This window comes from Pecten maximus, chromosome 6 (genome assembly GCF_902652985.1).
Source record: "Pecten maximus chromosome 6, xPecMax1.1, whole genome shotgun sequence".
Classification (NCBI taxonomy): Eukaryota; Metazoa; Mollusca; class Bivalvia; order Pectinida; family Pectinidae; genus Pecten; species Pecten maximus.
This window is the reverse complement of record NC_047020.1, coordinates 27956-39797: the sequence shown is the minus strand read 5'-3', so window position 1 is coordinate 39797 and position 11842 is coordinate 27956. Positions and strand designations below refer to the sequence as shown.

General features: G+C 36.6%; 1 protein-coding gene across 1 annotated transcript in view; it reads right to left on the bottom strand.

The window, feature by feature from the left end:
- Positions 1-931: 931 nt before the first annotated feature.
- LOC117328657 (tartrate-resistant acid phosphatase type 5-like) overlaps positions 932-11842 on the bottom strand; it is a 28454-nt gene continuing 17543 nt past the window's right edge. Inside the window, exons 3-7 of the mRNA XM_033886100.1 lie at positions 11701-11825; positions 8720-8917; positions 8209-8356; positions 3470-5535; positions 932-3193 (exon numbers count right to left, since the gene is read on the bottom strand). Coding sequence (XP_033741991.1) covers positions 5287-5535; positions 8209-8356; positions 8720-8917; positions 11701-11825 — 720 coding nt within the window. The 3' untranslated portion in view covers positions 932-3193; positions 3470-5286. The remainder of the gene's footprint in view (positions 3194-3469; positions 5536-8208; positions 8357-8719; positions 8918-11700; positions 11826-11842) is intronic.

The following is an 11842-nucleotide window of genomic DNA, read 5'->3' as shown; positions in this document are numbered from 1 at the left end:
GAGTGTCCATAATTTGTCCATTTTAAAATCATCATATGGTTTTCCTGTTTCTGCAGGATATACATATTTTTAAAACAAAATCCTGGAAAATACTTTGTTAGAAACTTTAGTTCATTATTGATTGCTATCAAAGTGTTAGGGTTAGCTTCTGTCGTGAGTGGTGAGGATTTGTTGTACACGTGTTTCTGTTATTCATTGCAGAAAATTTTGTTGATGACGTATAGGAGTATAAAGCCATTAGAGCGATGAATTTCCGAAATATCAATGATGATATAAAAGCAACAACCATGAAACTCGATTACAAATTTCCAGCTTCAGGGTCTCCAGAAGGAAACTGATGTTATATGCTTTTTATGCAATGTACATTGTGTTACACTTGAAATACTAAATAATGATAATTGTATTATGTAATGTGATATAATCTTCGGAAACATGTACAAACTTATTATTTTTTTGCATGTGACACTGGCTAAATTCAAATCGCTCAAAAGTAAACCAAGATTTGAATTTTGAAAATAATCCATAGACCAAAAACACAGAGCATTTCTTTTTAAAAGATTCAAGATTGAGAACATACATCATAACATGCATGATGAACGGATACTACAAAGTTAAGATTCTTTTTTCTTTAATAAATGTGGATTTTTTTGTAGAAAAAAATCTATTACGAATATCTTTGTTGACACTATGTACATATTGTCAAATTAATTAACGATGGAAAGTGAATACTGAGGGAAATTAGAGTATAACAGACCCTTTTTGCCTTATCCAGATCAATAATGCTTGCATTTACCTGTATTATTACAATACTGCAAAGTTTCAAAGAAATCAGGGCTGTGGGTGTTTTCTTAGGGACTTTTAACGTTAACTGGAACCCCATTTTTCTTAAAATTCAAACATGTACGTTTAAAGAAAGAAGAAAAACAGAATAAACAAGTTGTATTTTGTATTTGGACTTAATCAATAATTAACCAAAATTATATCGTTTTGATATTGATAGCATAACAACAATTTCACAATACGCCTGTCATGAACAAGGATACAAAGTTTTTCGAAAACGAGCTTTCTGAAAATACTATCAATGGTTTTCAATAACTTGTCAATAGCAAATGTAATGTAGAGTGTGATAACTCATCACAAGTGGTACTTGTCTCCAAGAATCAGACTTTTCTAACTTTTCTGACCACGATGATCTCCAAATTTCAGCGCTCACGATTATGATATCCCATCCCTATTATGGCAGCAAATTATAATTATTGGTATATGTCAGTAGTTTACCCGTATGTCCTAAGCTGCGAAAAAATCAGATTGATGTCTAACTTTAAAAATGGCCCCTTAGCTTATATCATCCTTTTAAAAAAAACTTCTTTACCCAGGACGTAAAAATCGTACCCCTTTGAATGATCGGAAGTGGCGACTAAATTTTAGTTTATTTCTAGTTTATCTCCGAGCATTTTTGGAGTGGGTCGACTGATTCACCAGTTTTTAGTATAATGTTATAATGTGACCGGTCGACATATTCATCTGGGTGTCTTCGGCAGTGTCCTTCAGGGATCGTGAGATAGCACTATGGAATTGACATTAGTTTTGCACTATCACAAGGAGTCAAACACGAATATACCGCAGTTTCCCAAAACGCACACATACATTACACGCACGCATCTTGCAAAGAGGGGAGGCCGGCCTTAAATGAAAATAGCTGTTGTGCAGACAATGACCTAAATTTTCAATCCTGATTATTGAGTTCAAAACACTAAGGAACGAAATGCCAGACTGTTTAAGAATAGACCAGGCGATGTTTCACAAAGCTCACATAATTATTATGAATACAAACGTAAATTGTCACCATCTTAGCTCTTACTTTTAGAAGGTGGCGTACACTAGATTTGATTAGTACTTGTATGGCAGGCAATACCTAACTCTACCGGAAGACCTGGCCTTATTCTAACGAAATAACAGGTCTTACTCTACTGGAAATCCTAGTCAAACTCTACCGGAAAACCTAGTTATTATCTACCGGAAAACCTAGTCATACACTACCCGAAGAACAGCCCTTACTCTACCGGAAGACCAGGCCTTACTCTACCGAAAAACCTAGCCTTACTCTACCGAAAAACCTAGTCTTACTCTACCGAAAAATCTAGTCATATTCTACCGGAAGACATTGTCTTACTCTACCGGAAAACCTAGTCATTATCTACCGGAAGACCTAGTCTTACCGGAAAACCTAGTCTTACTCTACCGGTAAACCTAGTCTTACTCTACCGGAAAACCTAGTCTTACTCTACCGGTAAACCTAGTCATTATCTACCGGAAAACCTAGTCTTACTCTACCGGAAAACCTAGTCTTACTCTACCGGAAAACCTAGTCTTACTCTACCGAAAAACCTAGTCTTACTCTACCGAAAAATCTAGTCATATTCTACCGGAAGACATTGTCTTACTCTACCGGAAAACCTAGTCTTACTCTACCGGAAAACCTAGCCTTACTCTACCGGAAAACCTAGTTATTATCTACCGGAAAACCTAGTCTTACTCTACCGGAAAACCTAGCCTTACTCTACCGAAAAACCTAGTCATACTCTACCGGAAAACCTAGTCTTACTCTACCGGAAAACCTAGTCTTACTCTACCGGAAAACCTAGCCTTACTCTACCGGAAAACCTAGTCTTACTCTACCGGAAAACCTAGTCTTACTCTACCGGAAAACCTAGTCTTACTCTACCGGTAAACCTAGTCATTATCTACCGGAAAACCTAGTCTTATTCTACCGGAAAACCTAGTCTTACTCTACCGGAAAACCTAGTCTTACTCTACCGGAAAACCTAGTCTTAATCTACCGGAAAACCTAGTCATTATCTACCGGAAAACCTAGTCTTACTCTACCGGAAAACCTAGTCTTACTCTACCGGAAAACCTAGTCTTACTCTACCGGAAGACCTAGTCTTACTCTACCGGAAAACCTAGTCATACTCTACCGGAAAACCTAGTCATACTCTACCGGAAAACCTAGTCTTAATCTACCGAAAAACCTAGTCTTACTCTACCGGAAGACATAGTCTTACTCTACCGGAAAACCTAGTCTTACTCTACCGGAAAACCTAGTCATACTCTACCGGTAAACCTAGTCATACTCTACCGGAAAACCTAGCCTTACTCTACCGGAAAACCTAGTCATTATCTACCGGAAAACCTAGTCTTACTCTACCGGTAAACCTAGTCATACTCTACCGGTAAACCTAGTCTTACTCTACCGGTAAACCTAGTCATACTCTACCGGTAAACCTAGTCTTACTCTACCGGAAAACCTAGTCTTACTCTACCGGAAAACCTAGTCTTACTCTACCGAAAAACCTAGTCTTACTCTACCGGAAAACCTAGTCTTACTCTACCGGAAAACCTAGTCTTACTCTACCGGAAAACCTAGTCATTATCTACCGGAAGACCAGGCTTTAATCTACCGGTAAACCTAGTCTTACTCTACCGGAAAACCTAGTCAAACTCTACCGGAAAACCTAGTCTTACTCTACCGGTAAACCTAGTCATACTCTACCGGTAAACCTAGTCATACTCTACCGGAAAACCTAGCCTTACTCTACCGGAAAACCTAGTCTTACTCTACCGGAAAACCTAGTCATACTCTACCGGAAAACCTAGTCTTACTCTACCGGAAAACCTAGTCTTACTCTACCGGAAAACCTAGTCTTACTGTACCGGAAAACCTAGTCTTACTCTACCGGAAAACCTAGTCTTACTCTACCGGTAAACCTAGTCAAATTCTACTGGAAGACATGGCCTTACTATACCGGAAAACCTGGTCTTACTCTAATGGAAAATTTAGTTGTTCTCTACTGGAAGACCTGGACTGACTCTACCGGAAAACCTGGTCTGCTTTTTCTATGGGTGTCAACACTAATTTATACGGGTCAAGTGATTACACAAGGATGTTACCATTTATACTCGTTCACAAAGCAAACAAAGACAACGAATCAAACGAAATCAGACCTGAAAAAGGACAAGTATAGCCGGTATGGTAGGACAAGAATAACACGCAACGCAAAGCTAATATATTGTTTTCTTCATATCAATATTAATAAGCTCCTAAAAATACAGGTTAAATTGCATAGTCACAAACCGAACATTTAACATATTCAAATCAATTTTTCAAATACAATTGAATGCATGTTAATATATATATGTTCATAACAGCAATGACATGGAATGATTAGACAATTCTATCACAGTGTCTTAAGTAGGTAATATTATCACAATGTTAAGAATGATCGTTGACCAATACTGGTTTATAATAAGATGTATAAAATCTGTTCCTATCTTGAGAATATGTCAGATAACTTCACGAGCGTCCCCTATCCTTAGGATGAGACAGAGAATTCCCAACCCGAGCCTCCCCTATCTTGAGAATGTGACAGAGAAATATATCATCTTCTGCAAGGGGTTATCCATTTAAGAGTACCAGATTTCGGGATGAATTTTTCTCTGCCAGGAAAAGATTAATTATTTCCCGTCATACCAGCTTGTCAATTCAGGGTCAATTTGTTGGAATAATTGTCAATCTAATGACAACACGAATAGTAATATAATGCTATATAAACCCGGTATTAACATTATGTACTTATCACTTTGCATGTGGCAGCATAATAATCTTACTTTTGCGACCCCGTCTTTATTTGCGACCCCCTTGTCTTGATCATTTTGTGCTTCACTTGTTGGTTTATATATACTGGTTACTGGTTGGTTATTATATACTATTTGTTATACATCAATGCATTACAATGCTGCTGTGACTTCATTGCAACCTAGACGTCATAGTAGTGTTGACATTACGTGCCCTGAGGGTTGAGCAATCATACCCTCGGGGTCGACGATGGAATCTTGAACTAGTGAAACTAAAGAAAAATGTGAATGACTTTCACAGTGTCATGAATCTAGATACATGTTACATCCTCATATAGTTGAAATTGCTGATCATTGTGTGACGTTTTGATTACACATACAATCTGCGATTAGTCTTCTCTAGTGTCGCTTCATCACAAAATGTCTAACAGCGGGGTGGTATACGGACACCTTTTGGCTATAGAACTGCCACGTTTTGGATGTTATTATGTCACTTCGCGTTATACTGGAGTTGTAATTCTGCAGTTTACAACATTTAACATTTGCTACTAGTTAATTTACATAAATATCAAACAATTCTCTAACAGACATTCACTTTACACAAAGATGTAAAATCTTTGATGCACATTCATATGCATAATACCGAATTCCTTATTTTTTTCTTGGGAAAAGTACTTTTTGATAAACTGAATAACCTCGACCATCTACAAAGGTAAATGTCATGTTGTTTTTGACGGTTTCAATATAAGCAAATCCACCAAAGTCAACTAATTTTGCCCACATGAACTTAGATGAACCATTTGGGACAGACTGTTTATGTTTGGTACTTGTATCCACGAAATTGGCAGCGCCGACCACAAACATGTCAAGGGTAAATCCACCTGTAACTGCTTCTAGGTGCTGCAAATAGAAAAAGCCTGCTATTATTATACAAGTATCGAAAGACACTGTAGAATCGTCGTATACAAACTAATATTTGTGGCGTCATATACAATCTGGACTATCATATTTATTTTACTTATATTGCTTATATTGAACTTATTTTTACTTAGCTGTCAGGACTTGATGTGCCTGTAATGCGTAGTTTATGTCTTAAAACATAACATTGCTATCTGGTGTCCTATTGTGTAAATCATGATCGAGCATGGGGTGTGTGGGGTTTATACAAACATGTCATAATACACGTGTCATAAACCTATCTGTAGGGTATATACTGTAGTTAATCATCACATGTATGTCATGTACCTACCTGTATATGATGTACCTACCTGTAGGATATGTACTGAAGTTAATCATTACCTGTATGTCATGTACCTACCTGTATGGTATGTACTGTAGTTAATCATTACCTGTATGTCATGTACCTACCTGTAGGGTTTGTACTGTAGTTAATCATTACCTGTATGTCATGTACCTACCTGCAGGGTATGTCCTGTAGTTAAGCATTACCTGTATGGCATGTACCTACCTGTAGGGTATGTACTGAAGGTAATCATTACCTGTATGGCATGTACCTACCTGTATATGATGTACCTACCTGTTGGTATGTATTGTAGTTAATCATTATCTGCATGTCATGTACCTACCTGTAGGGTTTGTACTGTAGTTAATCATTTCCTGTATGTCATGTACCTACCTGTAGGGTATGTACTGAAGGTAATCATTACTTGTATGGCATGTACCTACCTGTATATGATGTACCTACCTGTTGGTATGTATTGTAGTTAATCATTATCTGCATGTCATGTACCTACCTGTAGGGTTTGTACTGTAGTTAATCATTACCTGTATGTCATGTACCTACCTGTAGGATATGTACTGAAGTTAATCATTACCTGTATGTCATGAACCTACCTGCAGGGTATGTCCTGTAGTTAATCATTACCTGTATGTCATGTACCTACCTGTAGGGTATGTACTGTAGTTAATCATTACCTGTATGTCATGTACCTACCTGTAGGGTATGTACTGTAGTTAATCATTACCTGTATGTCATATACCTACCTGTAGGGTATGTATTGTAGTTAATCATTACCTGTATGTCATGTACCTACCTGTAGGGTTTGTACTGTAGTTAATCATTACATGTATGTCATGTACCTACCTGTAGGGTATGTCCTGTAGTTAATCATTACATGTATGTCATGTACCTACCTGTATATGATGTACCTACCTGTTGGTATGTATTGTAGTTAATCATTACCTGTATGTCATGTACCTACCTGTATGGTATGTACTGTAGTTAATCATTACATGTATGTCATGTACCTACCTGTAGGATATGTACTGTAGTTAATCATTACCTGTATGTCATGTACCTACCTGTAGGGTTTGTATTGTAGTTCATCATTACCTGTATGTCATGTACCTACCTGTAGGGTATGTACTGTAGTTAATTATTACCTGTATGTCATGTACCTACCTGTAGGGTTTGTACTGTAGTTAATCATTACCTGTATGTCATATATCTACCTGTAGGGTATGTATTGTAGTTAATCATTATCTGTATGTCATGTACCTAGCTGTAGGATATGTACTGTAGTTAATTATTACCTGTGTGTCATGTACCTATCTGTAGGGTATGTACTGTAGTTAATCATTACCTGTATGTCATGCACATACCTGTAGGGTATGTACTGTAGTTAATCATTACCTGTATGTCATATACCTACCTGTAGGGTATGTATTGTAGTTAATCATTATCTGTATGTCATGTACTTTCCTGTAGGGTATGTATTGTAGTTAATCATTACCTGTATGTCATGTACCTACCTGTAGGGTATGTACTGTAGTTAATCATTACCTGTATCATGTACCTACCTGTACGATATGTACTGTAGTTAATCATTACCTGTATGTCATGTACCTACCTGTAGGGTATGTACTGTAGTCATTCATTACCTGTATGTCATGTACCTACCTGTAAAGTATGTACTGTAGTTAATCGTATACGGTATTATGTACAGGTATTTTATATCAGACAATACCATACATTGTATATTTTTATCTACATGTATGTGCATGATATATTTTATACATCTGTATTATATATCGTTTATTTATCTGTATGATATATTGTTTATTTATCTGTATGATATATTGTTAATCTATCTGTATGATATATTGTTTATTTATCTGTATGATATATTATTTATATATCTGTATGATATATTGTTTATTTATCTGTATGGTATATTGTTTATTTATCTGTATGATATATCGTTATTTATATGTATGATATATCGTTTATTTATCTGTATGATATATTGTTTATTTATCTTTATGATATATTGTTTATTTATCTGTATGATATATCGTTTATTTATCTGTATGATATATTGTTTATTTATCTGTATGATATATCGTTTATTTATATGTATGATATATCGTTTATTTATCTGTATGATATATTGTTTATATATATGTATGATATATCGTTGATCTACCTGTATGATATATCGTTGATCTACATGTATCTGTATTATATATTGTTTATCTACCTGTATGATATATAGTTTATCATCTGTATGTTATATTTTTATCTAAAAGATTTACATCATGTAGTACATTTACCTGTAAGTTATGGTCATGGCCACTGAGGTAGGCTGTCACGCGATATTTCTGTAATAGCGGTAAAAGTTGTTTCACCAAACAATCTGTTGGTCCATGCTCTGCTATGGAATACACCGGATAGTGTCCCGCCACTAATAAGTAATCTGCTCTGTACATAGAATATAGATTTGGGTTAGAAATCAATCACAAGGATATATTAGGGAATATAGAATTTCCACAATACAGGTATGGAATCTACTATTCTACGCATCCACGCATTCCCACTCATACACCATTACTCAAAAGTTCCATGCATTCCCAATCACAAGCACCCCAAGTCTCATGTATCCTCACACAACCGTGCCCTCACTCCCAACCCACACGCATACTGGGACCTTTTGAACCTCGTGTAGCTACAAACAATATCTGGTTTTGGTCAAAATTGGTCCTTTCTTCAGGCAAGAGTTGCTTTAACAAAACTAAAGGAGCTGCATAATGCATGATTTACTTCGTTTTTGATATTGTTATTTACTTGCTTAACTGCAGCATGTTGCCGATCCAGACCCATTGACTATCTGCCATTTTGACATCACTCGGTCCCGTTGGCTGAGCCCCGTCTTGGTCTAGGCCGGTATTTCCACAAAGCAGTACCGTATCTATCATGATGATGTCCATAGTAGCGCCACCTGGGACAGCCAGCGACATCTTGTAGTAGAAGTTGGGAAAATTCCTGTGTTACAAATAAAACAACAATTGACTAGCTTTCAATTTAGGCACGAAAAGATAAAACCACAAACAGGTGATGTGTATGACTATAAATTGTGGACCAAGCATATATTCTGTAAAGTTTGTTTATTTAAAGAACTGAACGAATATTGCGATTTATTTTTGGATTTTTTTCAGGTTCAATATTTGATTTTCAAAGAGATACAGATACAAGAATGTCCTCATACATGAGGGCTAGCCTTCGCCATGCTTCTTTCTTCCTATTGCGATGAATTTGTTCCTGTGTGTTGTTTTACACAGATGAGAATGGGCAATTATGCCTTTGTAAAGTCTTTTTTTCCATTTTTAGCATGCACGTTCAGCATATTCAATGCATGTCTGATCTGGGGTTTAAATGAAAAGAATAAGTTGATGTTACAACATCTCCGAGCGAAGATGAAATAAAATAAAGTTTATTCCTTATTCAACCTGTACTTAAATGTTGTTTAAAACATATCCAGAATTATTCACAGTTTATCAAAATTACAGAAATGGAGTCATCCTCTTATGCTTCCAGTCTGTCCACATTCCAGACCAGCTATATGGGAACAACGTGTTAAGTCGGCGTTTTTATCGCGCCTTTAAAGTACAGCAATGTTTCCGAAAATCTAATTTTTCACGGTCAGATACCCACCTGGCTTTGCTACCGTAAAAAGAGTTGCTTACAATCACCACTGTCACGTGATTTTAGATCGAGCGTGCAACCAATACTCAACGCGATTTGCATGCCTATAAAATGTGAACTTATGTAATTATCTAGCTAGAGTTATTTGATATTTAAAGAACTGAGTAAATATTGCGATAAATACATTCTTTCCTATGTTTGTTTTTTGCTTTGCTTTTTTTCGTTTGTATTGTTTTTACACCGATGAGAATGGGAAACTTAGGCCTAGGTACAGTCTATTTTTTCATTTTTTTAATGCTACATTTTTCGTTGCGTTTGATTTCGTTTGATTGCGATACTGATAATGTTAACCAGGTAAGAATAAGTTCCAATACAAATTAACAAATAATAGTCAAGGGTCATGAAATTCACAATTTTGGTAAAGCACCATAAGACCCTCCCATCTATGGACTGTGTTTGATTCTAACAAATATGAGAGTAGAGGAGAAGATTTTTGAAATTTCAGTCAATTTAACCATTTTTAGCCCCGCCCATCAGACCCTGGGGGTCAGTCAGGGCCAACATGTGCATACCATCAAACTGTTATCCCATGCTGATAATGTTAACCACGTTAGAATGAATTCCAATACAAATCCAACAAATAATAGTCAAAAAGGTGATTTCCCTATATAAACTATAGTAAAGTGTACCCCCTCCCCAGGGGCAAACGTGAGACCCCAGGGTCATGCAATTTACAATTTTGGTAAAGCACCATAAGACACTTCCATCTATGAAGAGTGTTTGACTCCGCCATATCTGAGAGTAGAGAAGAAGTTTTTTGAAGTTTTAGTCAATTTGAACCTTTTTGGCCCCACTCCTCAGGCCCCCAGGGGGTGGGGACCATATCATTCACAATTTTGGTTGACCTTCAGCCATAGAAACTTTCTGCCAAATTCATTGAATTTGGTTAAGCGATTTTGGAGAAGAAGTCGAAAATGTAAATTGTTTACAGATTCACGACGCACGACGGACGACGACGGACAAAAGGCGATTAGAATAGGTCACTTGAGACTTCGTCTCAGGTTACCTAAATACGAATGGTCCAAAACAGCACCCTGTTTGGACACAGTAGTATTCCTAATCAATATGTTTTGTTAACACACCTGTGCACAAATGGAACTACCAACTTTGAATATTCCACGAAAAGGTCAACACGACAGGTCATTCTGGTTTGACTATACTACCTGTCAATAGGTGGTTTCTGAGATATATGTGAAGGTGCGCTTATGCATGCATGCACGTGTTGCAGGTATTTCATTCATACACAAAAAAGCTTTGTTACCTCAGCTACATTTTGGATATTGTGGACATGGAAATGGATGTTTTTTTATGTGTATTGCCAGTTTCCCCCCCAAACAAATGATAGGTTGACATATTACATAAGTAGATGATGACACGAGTGCATAAGATAATAATTTATCTTTTATGAAACGAGAATACTGCACACCCATGAATACCGACAAAGTGTTTGATAATTCTAATGTAAACGATAAATTTCACTTTTGCCAACATTTCCCTATTTATTTATCCACTATTAACGTCGATGAATAACTAAAGAAAACAAGACAAGCGGCTTTAGCAAAATGGACAAAATCGGTTAGGGTTAGGGCTAGGGTCAAAGAGTCTGTCATTGCCATTGATCCCATTCATGATTGTGGCTTTAAATTGATTGAGCATCCGCCTTATTCACCTGATTTTCAGCTATTTCCAAAACTTAAAACAGCTTTTTCAGGCACCCTAACCCTAGAATGCAGTGGATGACTTTCTGAAGAGCCAAGAAAAGGAGTTCTATAAAAGTGGCATTGAGGCCCTTAAACACCGCTGACAAAGTGTATAGATACTGAAGGGGATAATGTCGAAAATCATACAATATTTCCGGCAAAATTCAAATCCTTCAATACGAGGCTCACAACGTATCAATCAGCCCTCGTATATCAGTTGTAAGTTATTCGTGGATACAAACGTCCTTACAACAAGCTAATTAAATCTGTCATGAAGTGCGGACAGGGGAAGAACGACAAACACGCTGATGTAATTTGTTTGAATTTAAAGCATGAAAAGGAAAACAAATAAAATAAACTTACCATCGCTTGTTGATGTTTGAATATGCGATTTGAGCAGACACGTTTCCGTTGTGGTCATGGTTTCCAGCGATCAGATGCCATGGAATCATCAACGACTGGCTTGTGAATACATCTTCATAGGTTTGCTTTAAAATACAATCAT